An 18950-nucleotide genomic window follows, 5' to 3' on the forward strand; every position below is an offset into this window, starting at 1 on the left:
CATCCTGAGAGCATACCTCTCACTGCATTTGGAACACCACAAGGCCATTACGAATGGTTAGTAATGCCTTTTGGTCTAAAGCAAGCTCCCTCAATCTTCCAAAGAAAGATGGACAACATCTTCAAGCATGTGGCAGAGTTTTGCGTCGTCTACATAGATGACATCCTAGTCTTCTCCAAAAACAAAGAAGAACACATGAAACACCTCCATGAGGTAGTAAAGCTGATAGTTCAGCATGGAATCATCCTAGGTGAAAAGAAAATCTTCTTTATCCTTGATGAAGTTGATTTCCTAGGGATAAACATCAAAAATGGAGTAATAAAACTCCAACCTCATATTCTTGAAAAGATCTGGAAGTTCCCAGACAAAATTCCTGATGCTAAGAGTCTAGAGAGATTCCTTGGTGTCATAAATTATGGGAGAGATTTCATCCCTAAAATCTCAGGGTTAACAGCGATGTTATCTCCTAAGACAAGTTCCAAAAGAAAATGGAACTTCACAGAAGATGATGAAAAAATCGTGAAGCAGATAAAAAATCTCTGCAAAAACCTCCCTCCTCTGCAACAACCAGAAGAGAATGATGAAATTATCCTCCAGACAGATGCGAGCGATAATTATTGGTCCGGTGTGGTTCTGGCAAAGACGCCTGGAACTAACATTGAAAAGATCTGTAAATTTTGTAGTGGCAAGTTCAGCCCTGCAGAACTAAATTATCCCACAGGGGAAAAAGAAATTTTGGCTGTCAAGAAAACGATTTTAAATTCTCCAGCTTTTCTTGGAAAACCCTTTACTGTTAGCACCGATTGTGCCAGAGTAAAGAATTTTAAAAATTTCAAACTTGATAAAGCAGCTGATAGAGGAAGATTAGCAAACTGGCAATTATTTCTTAACCAATATGATTATAATGTTGAATTAATTGCAGGAAACAAGAATTATCTTCCAGACGCATTGACCAGGGAAATGGCAATGTTCAGCCAGAGAGAAGACGACGAAGGTCGTAATCCCAGAAGCAGAAGGACTGAGAAAGAACATGAGCTTCAAGAAGATCCTATGGAAACCAAAGAAAAGGTTCTTAAAAGGTTTCTGCTAAGTCCTAAAGGACTAGCCTCAACTGATCAATCCCAGGGTAAAGGATTGGCTAGCCCGTCTCAAACGGCAGACGGTAAAGGCTCATCAAGACCGTTGACGGCTGCTGCTTTGCCAAAAAGCAGACCAACTCCAACTGGAGTCATAAATGTTTTTAATTATGAATTAAGAACTTTTGACACTCTTGTGTTCAGAACTGGCAGGAGACTAGCTTATCACCAGAAGGCAATCCTAGATAATCTCTTATTTGCTTTTCAAGAAAGAAGCAGTGGTCTAATGTTCCCAGCACTCTTTGCACTAGCTGAAGAACTATATGAGAACGCCAGACCACAATTTGAAGAAAGTCATAAACAGCAGAGTGCTGTAAGGAAAGAAAAAATTCTCTTCCTTGAAAGTCCAGAAAGTGCTAGAGTTCCTGTCATGGCACTTAATGAATCAGACTGGCATGAATTCCATAGTCTGATAGGAAGACATAATCCAGAAGACCTAGTTCCTCCAACTCTCTTTATTGTTTCAGGTCCTTATGTTGGAAGATACCTGGTTAATGTTCAGAGTGAACATCCTCAAGAACACAAGCTCTGGCTTGTTGAAAATGGTTTTGTCCATAATCTGTGGACTAAAACAAATGATGATCTAAAAGGTTTGCCGCCTATCATTGTCAATACAGTCAACAATGTAAGAAAAAATGACTGTATGCTTCGACTGAAGTTCAGATCCACTCCTCCAGAATGGATCCAGAAGGCAAACGGTGAAGTTGAATATATTCCTCCTTATCATTATGTAAGAATTATTCAAAGGAAATATCTTCAACCAGCCTGTGTAGGGTACAATGGCCAACCAAACTCAAGCATCCCGTGGATGAAGGCCATGACTCTAGAATATATCAAAAAGATCATCTCTGAGGATACCTACAATACCTTCCTGGCAGCAGGAGAAAAAATTATCATCACTGCTTACGATCATCCTGACGTAGTCAGCAGTGACTTATTCCTATCTCTTACCAGAAGAGAGATAGATTCGACACTGGCATGCTTACGATGGGTGGAAAAACTTGAAACTGACAACCACTACAAGATGTATGTTGATACAGATGTCGAAGACAATGCAACAACAGTAAGGATGGCTCAGGCAGATAACGACTCGTTTGTCCTTGGTCACAATTCAGAAACCGATGAGAACATGTGAAGCAGCAGGTGTAGAAAACACCGAAAGTCCTTTTGGATTTTTCCAAACGTGACTTTTGCTTTTCAAAAAGCAGGTGAAAAACATTTCACCTAAAGGAATCTGCTTTTTCCCCGGCCGACCTCCACCAACAGGAGCACTAAGGAAAGCAGGAAATCACGGAGTCGTTCTGTATATTTTGTTGTTTTGAATTGTAATTTGAGTTCCGCTCCCTATATAAGGAGTTTTAGCTTCCCTTAGAAGGCATTCGAAGTAGAAAACATCAGTCTAATATTCGAAAATTGAGCAGAATCAGATTCTCTCAAAAATAAGGAAGCCATAGTAGCAGCAGTAGTAGGTTTTATATAAATCTCTTTATGCAAGTGTGCATCTGATTCCAAGTAAGTATTTGTAATCAAGTTATGAGTAGCTAAGCAGCTTCTAGCTGTTTGCCCAAGAGTGAGGCTCTGGGTTCTGTATCTGTATTTATGTTTGAATAAATAAATTCAGTTTGTGCTCAGTACCCCGTCACAAAAATATTTTGTTATTTCTGCATTTGAAAGTAGCAGTAGCAGTAGCAGTTTGTAGCAGTAGCAGTTATTAGGTTTTTGTTTAAAAGCCTACATCCTTTATTATACTAAGGCAACAGTGATTCCGCCCTGTTAGTAGCCGCTTAGACAGGAAGTCGTTAGGCGAAGTTGTGGCATGATGAAGGTTAGTCCTTAGGCTGATACTGTGTGAAGACTTTTTAGCAGGAAATATTGGCTGTTACTGTAAAAAATTGTGAAAAGGTAAAAAGAAATAGGGTGTGTCCTTAATTGTATAAGGGGAAAGGTTGTGGAGTTTTTTGTTAAACAAAAGGTGGTCTGGTAGTCCTTTGTAGTTATCCCAAAACAAAAAGGGTAATACAACTGCGTTTCACTTCGGTCATTTCATATAAAAACCCGGAAACCCTCCCCCACTCTGCCGAAATTGCAAGTCTAAACCCTAAATGCTTGTAGAGCGACGAAGCCAGTTTTCAAATGGCGGATTACCTACCCGAACATCTGATAGTTCAAATCCTGCAGAGGTTGCCGATCAAATCCCTAATCCGCTTCACCTCCGTTTCGAAACGCTGGCGTCTCATCATATTGTCGGACCCAAATTTCGCCAAATCCCAATTCCAGCAATCCCGGAGTCGCAGAGTCCTCTGCCTCGACCGCAAAGAATCTGAGTTCGATTCCCGGGACATGGAGTCGCCGTGGTCCACTGGAGAAAGCTCTACTGACAGAAAGCTCAGCTGCCCATTCAAGCAGCCGGGCTATAATCTCAACGCACTCTTCTCCTGCAATGGTTTAGTATGTGCAGCTCTGTCTGATCGAAACTGGACCGATTTGAACATCTATCTCTGGAACCCATCAACTCAGTTCTTCAAAAAACTACCCGGTGCTCCCTTACGATTTCCATTTACACGCTGTTATGGTTTTGGCTACTTGTCAGCCACTGGCGACTACAGAGTTCTCATAGGCAACTTCTGCACATTGAACAATAACCACCACATCTTCTCATCGAACACTAACAGTTGGAAAAGTATCCAATCCCCTTTACCTGTCCAAAGAGACGATCAGTGGATTCTTTCAAATGAGGCACTTCATTCGGTTGAGAAGGAGATACTTGCTTTCGATTTAAACCATGATAAGTTTCAAACAATGCCGCTGCCTGACCCGGAACCGGGTCAGTATATCAGAGAGCTAGGGGACTTTAGAGGCTGCCTGTGTGCATTTGATTATAAGAATCAATGTATTGGCTTTATTGATTTGTGGGTCATGAAAGAATATAACGTGGGTGAGTCCTGGACTAAGTTCTTTACCTTAAAGATTTTTGATCTGCAGCCTATGGTTGTACGTTATTTAAGGCCGATCATGGTTATGGAAACTAGTACAATTCTGGAGATAGAGCTTTCTAATGATCGTAGGCTTATTGATACTGAGTTCAAGTTGATAAAGAGTTGTCATAAGGAAGAGAAGTTTGAAACACATAAGATTAGCAGGAAGATGTATGCCAAAATGATTGGATATGAAGAGAGTCTACTTTGGCTTGGTTAGTCATTCTCATTTTCAACTCCTATTTTCTTCTTTCATTCAAATTGTTTCAGTTCACATGAGTAACTAATCTGAGTCACTCTCATGATAATATCATATATGTTCACCGTATCATTTACTTTTTTGAGGTTTAGTTTCAGACTTAAGCAACTGTAAAGGCATCTCTAAACTTTGATATATATCTTCATGCATAAATCTGTGTTTGTGTTTGCTATAAACAGCCTAGACAGAGCAAAGGCTATTGCGTTATTTAAAACAGAGAAAGGACACACCATAATGACTTGCTTATAGTTTGTGATAGTGGGCTTCCCTACCAGGCTGCCACATTTGGTTGCCGTGATGCAATATAATGGAGACTGCACACCATGTTTCATCATTTTTTTGTTTTATAGTCCAGGTTTTGCATAACCAGTCAATATGTAATACATGCAAAAAGATGGCATTTGGTTATAGATTTCCTTCCATCTCTTTCTTATTATGTATTTGCGAATTGGATATGTAATACATGTAAAAAGGTATCAGGAAGTTTTTCTGTGACTGTAAATTGCTCTGTTTGCGGTTCAGGAGTCCATAACAACAGGAACTGCCCTATGGAACTAGCCAAGAAGGCTAGGAATGCTTCAGAAGCTGAGGTGAGCTTCAATCACATCATGATGACTTCTGATAATCTATTAGTGTGTTGGATCGACGTTAAAATTGGTTACCTTTGTGTGTTTGTTCGACTAGGGGCAGAATAATGGAGAACAAGGCAGAATGAATAGTGTCAATGTGGCTAACCAAGGGTCAAATCCTGTCAATGTGTGTGTTCAAAACCATGGCAGCAGCTCTGTTGATGTCCAACTGCAAACAAAACAGGCAACTGTAAAGGAGCAGGTCAGTCCACTTAGAATTAGTGTAATTGTAAATAAAAAGTTTACTCTGTAGTTCTTTGTTCATATTGGTCCACTCCTATAGGCTATGATGGTTATGATGTACTCCTTGTTTGATTTGCCTCTTTATTTATTTATTTATTTATTTTTTGATAAAGTAATTGTGTACGTACTAACCGTTTTTGGACATGATTTGCTGCATGTACGTTGTCTTTCTCTTTTCTTTTTGATTTAGGTTTCTCATTCATGTAAATGACATATTTTTTCCAAGCAGACATAAGCTCTTGTTTAATGAAGATTGGTAATTGTGTGTATTTGCTTTCTGGTATGTCTATCAAATTTTCTCGGCAGATTTAGTCTTTTTGAAATTATTATCAAGCAGCTCTTTAACTTTTCATTTGTGTGATGGTGTTGTAATAAAATGTTGCAATAATTGTTGTTTTCCAGGTCAGCAGAGCACCAAAGAGATCAAGAAAGGTTTGAGAGTCATCTTCTGCAGCTCAAACATCACAAACTGCTCAAGCAACCTCCCAAATTGTTCTGTCATCATCCCAAAGCCCCTGTATCTGCCTCACAGCCAACTTAATCATCACGGAACAGTGTCTCCCAACTCCAGATTAGACCCAGTCCCCAGTTGGTCAAGAAGGTCCAACATTGGCAAGAAAGTGTAACAAGACACCAGAGAAACCAATTGGACCAAAACAACCAAGCAAGGCAATATCTGATCTCCAAAAGCAGCCTAAAAGAGACTTCAGAAAGCCATCATGGAAATTGCGATTTGAATACCAAATAGGAAATGTCCCTTCTGTTGTGGTCAGTATGATGTTTTTTTTGCGCATCTTAGTACTCTACATTTTATATTTGAATTTGTTATGGGATATGTTTGAATACCAAATGGGAACAGACTTGGATAGTTGGAACAGACTTCATACGGATGCCCAACTATGTAGAACTCAGTTATTATTGCACTTTTGGCATTTGTTTTCCGTTGATAAAGAGTTGTCATAAGGAAGAGAAGTTTGAAACACTTGGGGTTAGCAGGAAGATGTATGGCACCATGATTGGATATGAAGAGAGTCTACTTTGGCTTGGTTAGTCATTCCTCATTTTCAACTCCTATTTTCTTCCATCATTCAAATTGTTTCAGTTCACGTTCATTAGTAACTAATCTGAGTAACTCTCATGATAATACCACATATGTTCACCGTACCATTTGCTTTTTCTAGGTTTTGTTTGCGACTGTAAAGGCATCTCTAAACTTTGATATTCATGCATAAATATGTGTTTGTGTTTGCTATAAACCACCTAAACAGTGCAAAGGCCATGGCGTTATTTAAAACACAGAAAGGACATACCATAATGACTTGCTTATAGTTTGTGACGGTGGCCTTCCCTACCAGGCTGCCACATTCGGTTGCCATGATGTAATATAATGGAGATTGCACACTGTGTTTCGTCATTTTTCTGTTTTATAATCCAGGTTTTGCATAACCAGTAAATATGTAGTACATGCAAAAAGATGGCATTTGGTTATTGATTTCCTTCCAACTCTTTTTTTAATTTTGTATTTGCGAATTGGATGTGTAATACATGTAGAAAGGTGTCGAGAAGTCATTATGTGATGGGTAACTTGCTCTATTAGTGGCTCAGGAGACCATAACAGCACCTGCTCCATTCAACAAGCCAAGAAGGTTAGGAATGCTTCAGAAGCTGGGGTGAGTTTCAATCACATCATGATGACTTCTGATAATCTATTAGTGTGTTGGATCAATGTTGAAATTGGTTACCTTTGTGTGTTTGTTCGACTAGGGGCAGAATAATGGAGAACAAGGCAGAATGAATGTCAATGTGGATAACCAAGGGTCAAATCCTGTCAATGTGTGTGTTCAAAACCATGGCAGCAGCTCTGTTGATGTCCAACTGCAAACAAAACAAGCAACGGTAAAGGAGCATGTCAGTCCACTTAGAATTAGTGTAATTGTAAATAAATAGTTTACTCTGTAGTTCTTGGTTCATATTGGTCTGCTCCTATAGGCTATTATGGTTATGATGTACACCTTGTTTGATTTGCCTCTTTATTTATTTATTTTTTTTGATAAAGTAATTGTGTACGTACTAACTGTTTTTGGACATGATTTGCTGCCTATACGTTGTCTTTCTTTTTCCTTTTTGATTTAGGTTTCTCATTCATGTAAATGAAATATTTTTTCCAAGCAGACATATGCTCTTGTTTAATGAATTTCCAAATAGACATATGCTTTTGTTTAATGAAGACTGGTAATTGTGTGTATTTGCTTTCTGGTATATCTATAAAATTTTCTCGGCAGATTTAGTCTTTTTGAAATTGTTATCAAGCAGCTCTTTAACTTTTCATTTGTGTGATGGTGTTGTAATGGAATGTTGCAATAATTGTTGTTTTCCAGGGCAGCAGAGCACCAAAGAGATCAAGAAAGGTTTGAGAGTCATCTTCTGCTGCTCAAACACACAAACTGCTCAAGCAACCACCCAAATTGTTCTGTCAACATCCCAAAGCCCTTGCATCTGCCTCACAGCCAACTCAATCATCACGGTCTCCCAGCTCCTGATTAGACCCAGTCCCTGGTTGGTCAAGGAGGTCCAACACTGGCAAGAAAGTGGAACAAGACACCAGAGAAACCAATTGGACCAAAACTACCAAGCGAGGCAATATCTGATCTCCAAAAGCAGCCTAAAAGAGTCTTCAGAAAGCCATCATGGAAATTGCGATTTGAATACCAAATAGGAAATTTCCCTTGGGTTCCGTTGTGGTCAGTATGATGTTTTTTTTTTGCGCATCTTAGTACTCTACGTTTTATATTTGAATTTGTTATGGGATATGTTTGAATACCAAATGCGAACAGACTTGGATAGTTGGATCAGACTTCATATGGATGCCCAATTATGTAGGACTCAGTTATTATTGCACTTTTGGCATTTGTTTTCCGTCTCAGAAGAGCAATTATGCTCAAAATTTTACACTGAATATGTGTTGGGAAAAGTAATAGAATAGAAGTAACAATTCCAACCACAAAAAGGATAAATATACAAAGTGAGTAAAGGAAATGGAACACCGGATATAACGTGGTTTGGCAAGATGCCTACGTCCACGGGGCAGCAACAACAAGAACTTCCACTATGATAAGGTGGGTACAAGAGATACACGACTTCAAGAACACTACTTGAAGGAAACTCTCTCTGTCACTTGTTTTGCTACCTAACCACAACTACACTCTCAACATGAAGTGGACACTCTTCACTCTTTACTTGGAAGAAGATTTTTTCTTCTTCTTCGATGATCTTCCTTTTTCTTCTTTTTAAAAAGAGGATATGGATTTCACTCTTACCCCCATGGTGACTCGAACCTATGACTTCGTCATTAGCACTCTGACTATCACAATGCACTCTGACTTGAATTTTTGCTCAAGTGATTAGCACTCTGACTATCACAATGCACCTCATAATGTCCTTGCTTCACACCCAACTCTTGAACGAATCTTTGCAGCCATATCATTTCCTTGCCAGCTTCATTTGCTACTATGTACTCTGATTCTGTGGTGGATAAGGCAACACACTTCTGTAACTTGGACTGCCATGACACAACTCCCCTACAAAATGTAAATAAGTATCCAGAAGTGGACTTTCTATTATCAAGGTCTTCTGCCAAATCTGCATCTCTGAAACCTTCCAAGATTGATCCCGATCTACTAAAACACAAACACAACTTTGAGGTGCCCCTTAAATATTTGAGTATCCACTTGACAGTTTCCCAATGCTCTCTGCCAGGATTAGAAAGATATCTACTAACAACACCACTAACAACACCAACTGCATATGCAATATCAGGACGAATGCATACCATGGCATACATAAGACTACCAACAGCTGACGAGTAAGGGATACCTGCCATCTTGTCTTTCTCCACTTGTGTAGTTGGACATAATAATCTGCTTAACTTGAAATGATTACCTAGAGGTGAGCTTACTGGCTTAGCTTCTTTCATGTTGAACCTTTCAAGCACCCGTTCAACATACCTCTCCCGTGATAGCCATAATTTCTTCGCCTGCCTGTCATGAGTAATCTCCATGCCCAAAATCTGTTTAGCTGGCCCTAAATCTTTCATATCAAATGACTTTGATAGATCTGCTTTCAACTTGTGAATCATAGAAACATCTTTGCCCACTATCAACATATCATCAACATAAAGAAACAAAATAATGAAGTTACCTGCAGTAAACCGCTGGATATACACACATGGATCTGCATAAGTTCTCTTGTACCCATGACCCACCATGAATGAGCCAAATTTCTTGTACCATTGCCTTGGTGCTTGCTTGAGCCCGTATAAACTTTTCTTCAACTTGCAAACCATGTGCTCCTTTCCTTCGACCTCGAAACCTTCTGGTTGTTCCATGTATATTTCTTCTTCCAAGGCACCATGAAGAAATGTCATTTTCACATCTAACTGCTCCACCTCAAGATCCATGCTAGCTGCCATGCCCAAAATAATTCTGATAGAAGTCATCTTGACAACTGGTGAGAAGATCTCATCAAAATCTATTCCTTCTTTCAGCCCAAAACCTTTCACTACCAAGCGAGCCATAAACTTTGTCAACTGTTCATTCTCGTATCTCTTTAACTTGAACACCCATTTATTTTTCAGTGCTTTTCTGCCTTTAGGAAGCTCCACCAACTCATAGGTGCATTCTTCAATAAGGACTCCATTTCAGACTTCATTGCCAACATCCACTTATCATAGTTTGCATGAGTCTTTGCCTCCTCAAAGCATTCAGGCTCTCCATCATTGGTCAACATAATGTATCTAGAATATGGATCATCTCCATCACTAGTGACCAAAATATATTGTGAAGAAGGATACTTGGTATTTGGCTTTAGCACTCTGTTGGATCTTCGAATTGGTACTTAGGCATTTTCTAGCTGCTCCCTTTGATCATTATCTTCAGGTTCTGCTGCTTCTGCTTCCGCTTCCGCCATATCAGGAACATCTTAATTTACCATATCTTGAGCTTTGTCACTAGATTCTTGTTGAAGCGGTGATGAGTCGTAGTTGAGGTGGTCTGCATGTTCTACTTCATTTTTGTCAAAATCCGCAATGGTTTGACCTTCATGAAACACCACATCTCTGCTTCTGAATAACTTCTTGGTCTTTGAATTCCACAACCGGTAGCCCATCTCTTCATTGTCATATCCAAGAAAGATACACGGCATGGCCTTGTCATCTAGCTTTGATCTTTGCTCATTTGGCACATGTGCAAATGCTTTGCACCCAAACACCCTCAAGTGGGAATATGAAGCACTTCTACCAGTCCACACGCCTTCGGGAGTCTCCAAGCCCAACGATACACTCGGTGTTCGGTTGATAAGGTAACATGCAGTTGCCACTGCTTCGCCCCAAAATTTCTTTGCCAGGTTGGCCGTCTTCAGCATGCTTCTCACTTTTTCTAGAATGGTGTGGTTCATCTTCTCTGCTACACCATTATGTTGTGGGGTGCCAGGAATTGTCTCCATGTGTTTGATGCCATGCTTCGAACAATAATCTTTGAACTCGTTTGAAGTGTATTCTCCGCCATTGTCACTAGGGATACATTTGAGGGTTCTTCCTGTCTCCCTTTCCACCATGACATGGAACTCCTTAAAGGTTTGAAACACCTGGTCTTTTGATTTCAACAAATAAACCCAAACCTTTCGTGAAGCATCATTAATATAAGTGACAAAATATTTATTATGACCTACTGAGTCAACTTCCATGGGGCACACATATATCTGAGTGTATTAGGTCTAATACATTTTCTTTTCTTGTAAATGTTCTTGTGAAACTAACTTTATGTTGCTTACCAAATAAACAATAATCACAAGAGTCAAGTGAGGTACCTTTGGCAAAGGGAATTTGAGACTTCTTTGCCAAAACTTGCAATCCCTTCTCACTCATATGACCTAGCCGCTTGTGCCACAGACTTGGAGAAGAGTCGTCTGCAACATTCAACTCTCCTTTGCATATTTTGCCATATGTCTTATAGAGGGTGCAACACATCTTCCCTTTAGCAACCACCAACGATCCCTTGGTAAGCCTCCACTTTTGATCACCTCCATGATGATGGAACCCTTGTCAGTCAAGCACACCGGTTGACATCAAATTGTGACGTAGACTCAAAACATGTCTAACATCTTTTAACATAAGCTTGTTGTCTAAATCGGTCTCAAAACAAATATCTCCAATTCCTGAAATCTTGGAGTAACCGTAGTTGCCCATCTTCAGTGTCCCAAAGTCACCGCTTTGATATGTAGTGAAGTACTCCAAGTGTAGAGTGACATGGAAAGAGGCTCCAGAATCAACAACCCATGCAACACTGAGACAATCATCAACATGTAAGCATTCACCTTCAAGACAAAGGAACTCACACTCATCATGAGACACGGAAGCTGCAGTGTTTCACTTCGGTCCATGAATTTGAAATATCATATAAAACCTGGAAAACCTCCGTCCCTCCCTTACTCTGCCGAAATTGCAAGCCTAAACCCCTAAATCCAAAACTAATGGCGGACAACCTACCCGAAGATCTGATAGTTCAAATCTTGGAGAAGTTGCCGATCAAGTCCCTAATCCGCTTCACCTCGGTTTCGAAACGCTGGCGTCTCATCATATTGTCCGACCCCAACTTCGCCAAATCCCAATTCCAGCAAACCCGGAGTCGCAGAGTCCTCTGCCTCAACCGCAAAGAATCTGAATTCGAATCCTGGGACTTGGAGACACCGTGGTCCACCGGAGAAAGCTCTACTGACAGAAAGCTAAGATGCCCATTCAAGCAACCGGGCGATGAACTCTACTCACTCTCCTCCTGCAATGGTTTAGTATGTGCTGATAAATTTGTGACAGTGGCCTTCCCTACCAGGCTGCTACATGCGGTTGCCATGATGCAATATAATGGAGATTGCACACTCTGTTTCATCACTTTTCTGTTTTATAGTCCTGATTTTGCATAACCAGTCAATATGTAATACATGCAAAAAGATGGCATTTGGTTATAGATTTCCTTCCATCTCTTTCTTATTTTGTATTTGCGAATTGGATATGTAATACATGTAAACAAAGGTGTCAGAAGTTACTCTCTGACTGTAAATTGCTCTGTTTGTGGTTCAAGAGACCATAACAACCGGACCTGCCCTATGGAACTAGCCAAGAAGGCTAGGAATGCTTCAGAAGATAGGGTGAGCTTCAATCACATCATGATGACTTCTGATAATCTATTAGTCTGATGGATCGGTGTTAAAAATGGTTGCTTTTGTTTGTTTGTTCTACTAGGGGCAGAATAATGGAGAACAAGGCAGAATGAATGTCAATGTGGATAACCAAGGGTTAAGGCTGCGTTTGGGGGGGCTTTTTTGCTCCCCCGCTTATAAGCGCCTCGACCTCTCGCGTTTGGTAAACCAGCTTCTCCTCTACTTTTTCCAGAAGCCAGAGCTTATTCGATGGAAAAGCCAAAGCCGCCAGGGCCCTGCTTCTAAAAGCCGGAGATGGCTTTTGTCACTGTAGCGGTGTTACTGTAGTTTAATGAACTTTCAGAAATACCGATTTCTATCCTCTCTTCGTTTCAGCAATTACACAATGCCATAAAAATTTTCTCTTCCGTGTTCACCTCTCTTCATTTCGGAAATACCGTCTTCATGACTGTGGTTTGATCTCTCTCTCTGACTGCCTTCATCTCGCCTCTCATCTGTGTTCGAAATCGAAGCCTCAATCCTTGATGGCTGGCTGCTTGGCAATTTGATTCAGGGTTAGTCTTGTATCTATTTCAGTTTTAATTTCTTTGAATTTGATGAATGTTTGAAAATATTGTTCTGGGTTTGACGGATATGAGATCAATTATGCTTGAGTATAGTTCGTTTAGATCAATTATGCTTGGGTAATGAATCAATGTGGGTTTAGGTTGATTTGGGAAAATGGGAACCAAATCGAGCAGTTTTCTTCCAGTAGCTTCAATTTCTTCTTCCTCTTCCTCTCTTTGTTCACTCAATTCAAACATGACCGACTCTCCCAGAAGTGGAGGATATATGGGAATTGGAGATGTGATCTCAATTGAAGCTGCTGAGAGAAGTGGAGGATATTATGAATGGGTGGACATCTATTGGAATTTAGACTCATGAACTCTCTGTGTGGTTCAATTTTGGTGCTGACATTTATTAACTAGTTCAAATGTTGTATATGCAGTTCATTCTGAATATGTTGCCTATGATTCTGTTCTAGAGTTCAAAATACGTGTCATATATGCTTGCATTTTATAAGGTTCATGTGGTTTGACCTCTATTATATAATGTTAATGATATATATATATATATATATATATATATGATCATCGTTTTTGATGTATGAAATGTATAAAAGTACAGGCATATAAGTTGTTCTGTTCTTGCATTATGCATATATTGTACAGATCGATTCCATTGCTTAACTCTCTGCTAGTACCTTGAGTCAGTAGGTTATGCTCAGAATGTTTTTGTGCGATTGATTCGACAATTCCTCATGCATAGCTTTAGCCAAGATATCATATGTTGATTTCTCACTCAATTTTGGGTTCACTTGGTCAAGTATTCTTCAAGTAAGATGTGATCAACAATTATAGTATCCATCTTTTTTTCTTTTTTTTTCCTTCCTTTGGAAAAGAGAATGTAGTGTTGCTTCTATGTCGCTTAAAATGAAGATCTAAGAGGCGTTTCAGCTTAACCTAATCCCTTCGGACCTACTACGTTGGCTATCTAATCAAGTTCAAGGAAACTAATCAGACAGAGATCTTCTAAAAATGATGGAAATGCAGTTATTGAGAACTTTGAAGTGATGTTGCGGGTGATGTTTGCACTCCTAAGGATGCTAGGGGTCCTGGCATAAAACTCTGCATATTTGAAATACGGCCCTTACGAATAGGCATATGTGGAATATGCTAACTGATGACGTTGGATCAGAAGCTATTTTCTCAATGGCAAGAGTTTCCGATCTATCATTTCTGCACACTATAGGCGATGGTAGGAAGACTTTACTCTAGCATGATAGTTGGCATCCTTTTGGCGCCTTAATTATCTGTGTTTTAGCAATGAATGTCTCTCTATCGTTGGTATTGTAAGGATGCCTTGGTTAATTCTGCTGTTGTGGACTCCCACTGGACTTGGCCATATCTGAACAGTATGGAGTTACTTGAAGTGAGGATCTTACGTACTTTATAATACTACCCCCACATTCTTTGGTGGAAGTTTCTACTAGTTGGTTCACATGTAGCTGCTGCATGTCCACGTTTACCTATTAAAAGCTAATGTTTAACATATATTCTCTTACCAAGTTTTTGAATCAGCTCCTTCTGTACTAATTTTCATAAAAAGCACTTTGACTATTACAGATGCATTGTTTCCTCCTATATCAGTTACTATTTAACTTCAGTAATAGTAATAACCTTTTTCACCTCTGTCTGAATGACAGAGTGGATGAAACTCATTTAATCATACTGGGGTTTACAACTTGCAGATATAACATTCATCACAATGATAGGCATTTGATACTTTGCATTATCCTTTACACTTTTTCTGTGTATTGTTTCTTCTCTAATTATATGGCTCGCTTGATTGCATGACTGATTACTTAAAAGGCAGTTTGAATCTTCGAGATTTTCACATCTTCTATGTCTACTTGCAGATATTGTACTATTTTTCTTGGTTGACTCTAAGCAAGTATTTGAGGTTTGCTGAAGCTGATGTCTCACAAGCTTCAGGAGAAAACAATGAGTTTCACCCCAGAAAGGTCTTATGAATATTGAATTATGTCTTAAGACATTCTCTAATGTACATCAATATGTAATTTTGTGAATTTCATGTATTGCTTTGCAAAGGGCATACCAGCCACTATAACATGCAGACGTCACATTTACTTGTGTTGGCTGTTTGCAGTTAAGTGTCAGCATTGATGTTCCTGGGAAAGATACATATCATTTTAGGCCTCACTAAGAGATGGCTGCTTCGTACAGAACCCAATCCGCTAAGAGATGGCTTCCTTTTGAAGCTAATCCAGATGTTATGAACCAGGTAATGAAATTAATCCTTGATTATTTTGATGCTATGTTTGTTTTGCAGAAATCATGAAAAAGAAAAGTAATGATATTTTTGTATACCCAAAACGAGTAGCTAGGTTTTTGTTTGAATTTGATGTGGAAATTTGGGAGTTATGATTCTTCTGGAATATGGATGATGTGTTACTGAGGTTCCATGAGCACCATGATATTTCTACCATTTCCTTCTCTTACACTTTGGCCAATATGAGTTCATTATCCTCATTACTGTACTCGTCTCTATCATAACTTTAGTATGCTTTTTGAAAATGAAAATGGTGATTTTTCACGGATTGCATCTTCTGGATAACAACCACTCTTTCTAAATGCAATTTCTTTGGGATTGGGTGTTCAAGAGGATGAGCCAGAATGCCATGACGTTTACAATTTGTATGGAGAATTGTTAGAAATGGTTCCAAAGCCTGTACTTGCTGTGCTGTTTCTTATCCTTTAACCCCTACGGTTTTGAATCTCCCTCCAGTTTATTATTAATTCTTAACTTTGTGGATGGCTATCAATATTTTGTTACACATTTTGAAAGTATACTTGTCTCCTGATTTGAGGAAAGTTTGAATTCTTTGAAGGACTAATGAAGTTGACTTGATGGTGTTGCAAATAGAAATAACTCAATGGAGTCGGAAATTGGAAGGACAAGATGTGCAGGTGTTTCTTTGTGCTAGCTGCTCTCAAGTTCCCTCCACACAAGTGGCCTATAGAAGCAAATATATGTGCATATCAATTTCTTGTTAGGAGCCACAAAACAAAATAATGTATCGTTGTTTTCTCTGTGTGCCAACTACAGAGACTGATCTACACCTAATGATTTTTGAGTAAATATGTGTAAATCTCATGCTTGTCAATGACAATTTGTGAAATAGTTAGTCATGATTCTTAGAATAAGAGTATTATCTACCTTGTAATAAACCTTCTCTTCACTCCGGCGGTCTGGCCATACTCTTTGCTATCATCACCTAGAACCTATCTTGTACATGTCTAGGAACTAGTAATATGCGTACCTCCACTTCGTCACAAGCACTAAAGGGCCAGAAACTCTCCAAAATCCTATTTTGAACCCAAATGCAACAGAAACATAAAACCATGGAAATTGATGCTCCATCTCTGCATCTTAGGTGTTCATATCAGGTGCGTCAATCCCTTAGCTGTCTGACACTTTTGGAAGTGTGGCACCAGAGAGTTTCAGATCTTCCTTAAACGCAGAAACACTGAAACTTTGGAGATAAGTACTTGATGAGTTGGATGGGTCAAGTGGTGGGATAGAGATGGATAATGATGTAGAAAAAGAATATCATGGTCATGGTGCACAAGAAATAGAAACAATAAGAAAAAGCATTACTCAAAGTTTGATGAGTGCACGTAATAACGTGGACATTTGAATATGTCGTGATATTTTTTGTGGTTACTTGGTTTGAACTAGAAACCAATTGTTATTAATATTACTAATATATTTGTCTAAGTTATTTTTCAAATTATACAATATTAATCATATGGTCACCATGATTTATAAAAATTGAAAGTTAACAAAAATTAATAAGGACATAATAAAGATTAAAAATAATAATAAGAGCATTTGAACAACATTGTATTACCAAACAATTAAGGCAAAATAATCTCTCATGTCCAATTTAGTCATTCTACAAACAAAAAGCACAAGCCAGTTTGAGTTTACCAAACACTTTACCACTGCTTTTGCCACTGATAGCACTTATAAAAAGCCAGTTTACCAAACACTCAGCTGCTTTGCTTTTCAGCCACTTATTCTCATAAATAAGCAGAAGCCAGCTTTTCTTCAAAGCACAGCCATACCAAACATAGCCTAAATCCTGTCAATGTGTGTGTTGAAAACCATGGCAGCAGCTCTGTTGATGTCCAACTGCAAACAAAACAAGCAACGGTAAAGGAGCAGGTCAGTCCACTTAGAATTAGTGTAATTGTAAATAAATAGTTTACTCCGTAGTTCTTGGTTCATATAGGTCCACTCCTATAGGCTATGATGGTTATGATGTACTCCTTGTTTGACTTGCCTCTTTATTTATTTATATTTTGATAAAGTAATTGTGTACGTACTAAGCGTTTTTGGACATGATTTGCTGCCTATACGTTGTCTTTCTTTTTTCTTTTTGATTTAGGTTTCTCATTCATGTAAATGACATATTTTTTCCAAGCAGAAATAAGCTCTTGTTTAATGAAGACTGGTAATTGTGTGTAAATGCTTTCTGGTATGTCTATAAAATTTTCTCGGCAGATTTTGTCTTTTTGAAATTATTATCAAGCAGCTCTTTAACTTTTCATTTGTTTGATGGTGTTGTAATGGAATGTTGCAATAATTGGTGTTTTCCAGGTCAGCAGATCACCAAAGAGATCAAGAAAGGTTTGAGAATCATCTTCTGCAGCTCAAACATCACAAACTGCTCAAGCAACCTCCCAAATTGTTCTGTCATCATCCCAAATCCCCAGCATCTGCCTCACAGCCAACTTAATCATCACGGAACACTGTGTCTCCCAACTCTTGATTAGACCCAGTCCCTGGTTGGTCAAGGAGGTCCAGCATTGGCAAGAAATTGTAACAAGACACCCGAGAAACGAATTGGACCAAAACAACCAAGCAAGGCAATATCTGATCTCCAAAAGTAGCCTAAAAGAGACTTCAGAAAGCCATCATGGAAATTACGATTTGAATACTAAATAGGAAATATCCCTTGAGTTCTGTTGTGGTCAGTATGATGTGTTTTTTTTGCGCATCTTAGTACTCTACATTTTATATTTGAATTTGTTATGGGATATGTTTGAATACCAAATGGGAACAGACTTGGATGGTTGGATCAGACTTCATATGTAAACAGAAACAATATGATGAAGAATATTGCTCTTATTATTCACTGAATTAATCTACAGACTTTATACACAGTACACAGCCATTAGATCCCCATTCTAGGCCTAAGATCAAGCTAAATCATATATACAGCTAGCTAATAATAACAGACGGCTAAATCAATTTGCTAACTCTGTGGGATTCTCTTCCTCAATACTCCCCCTCAAGTTGGAGTGTATATTGATTACACTCAACTTGCTAAGCAATGCTTTAAACTGTGCCGTACTTACTGGTTTGGTAAACAAGTCTGCCAGCTGTTCTTTGGTTCGAATGTGGGCTGTTTTGATCACTCCTCTTTGCACCTTCTCAAGTACCACATGGCAGTCAATTTCTATGTGCTTTGTGCGCTCATGGAACACTGGGTTTGAAGCAATATGTATGTCAGCTTGGTTGTCACAATATAGCTTAACTGGTTGCTTGTGATGTATGTTCAAATCACTCAATATGTTGTGTAACCAAGTCACCTCACAACATGCTGTGGCCATAGAGCGATATTCTGCCTCCGCACTTGGGCGTGCCACTGTACTTTGCTTCTTTGTTTTCCATGAGATTGGTGCATTTCCAAAAAGCACACAATAACCTGACACTGACCTCCTTGTTTCTCTACAACGAGCCCAGTCAGCATCATAGAATGGTCTCAACTCCAATGATCTTGTGGAGGGCAGAAGCATTCCTTGCCCTGGTGCTTGTTTAATGTATCTCAAGACCTTATGTGCTGCCTTAAGGTGTGGTTGTCTTGGTT

At 39.0% G+C, this 18950-nt stretch overlaps 1 protein-coding gene and 1 long non-coding RNA gene across 27 annotated transcripts; both read left to right on the forward strand.

Annotated features, from left to right (window-relative positions):
* The first annotated feature begins 3197 nt into the window (after nucleotides 1-3197).
* Nucleotides 3198-8160, forward strand: LOC112202571 (F-box protein At3g07870). 24 transcript variants are annotated; one of them, XM_040507245.1, is made up of 8 exons: nucleotides 3198-4326; nucleotides 4893-4960; nucleotides 5055-5201; nucleotides 5645-6010; nucleotides 6195-6288; nucleotides 6794-6912; nucleotides 7007-7138; nucleotides 7621-8160. In XM_040507245.1, exons 1-4 carry the CDS (start codon nucleotides 3270-3272, stop codon nucleotides 5678-5680), a joined length of 1308 nt encoding a protein of 435 aa, XP_040363179.1. In that variant the 5' UTR covers nucleotides 3198-3269; the 3' UTR covers nucleotides 5681-6010; nucleotides 6195-6288; nucleotides 6794-6912; nucleotides 7007-7138; nucleotides 7621-8160. The 24 variants fall into 24 exon arrangements, with proteins under 24 accessions (XP_040363179.1, XP_040363185.1, XP_040363186.1 ...); XM_040507251.1 differs by having other exon boundaries at nucleotides 6840-6912; XM_040507252.1 differs by having other exon boundaries at nucleotides 6848-6912.
* A 3324-nt stretch (nucleotides 8161-11484) lies between these two features.
* LOC112202336 lies at nucleotides 11485-16242 on the forward strand. Of its 3 annotated transcripts, none has more exons than XR_002937302.2 (5): nucleotides 11485-12439; nucleotides 12534-13005; nucleotides 14910-15014; nucleotides 15161-15295; nucleotides 15903-16242. It is a non-coding gene; the product is annotated as an uncharacterized LOC112202336 (long non-coding RNA). The 3 variants fall into 3 exon arrangements; XR_002937301.2 differs by having other exon boundaries at nucleotides 11493-12439; nucleotides 15938-16242; XR_005799187.1 differs by having other exon boundaries at nucleotides 12425-12439; nucleotides 12540-13005; nucleotides 15938-16242.
* The last annotated feature ends 2708 nt before the right edge of the window (nucleotides 16243-18950 follow it).

Source organism: Rosa chinensis, chromosome 5, assembly GCF_002994745.2.
Source record: "Rosa chinensis cultivar Old Blush chromosome 5, RchiOBHm-V2, whole genome shotgun sequence".
NCBI classification, from domain to species: domain Eukaryota; kingdom Viridiplantae; phylum Streptophyta; class Magnoliopsida; order Rosales; family Rosaceae; genus Rosa; species Rosa chinensis.

Bases quoted from the DNA above. Each gene is read 5' to 3' on its own strand.
- LOC112202571 (XM_040507246.1), top strand. From the start codon at position 3,270: ATGGCGGATTACCTACCCGAACATCTGATAGTTCAAATCCTGCAGAGG. The intron at 4,961-5,054 runs GTGAGCTTCAAT...TTGTTCGACTAG, and splicing joins GGAATGCTTCAGAAGCTGAG to GGGCAGAATAATGGAGAACA. The intron at 5,202-5,644 runs GTCAGTCCACTT...GTTGTTTTCCAG, and splicing joins AGGCAACTGTAAAGGAGCAG to GTCAGCAGAGCACCAAAGAG.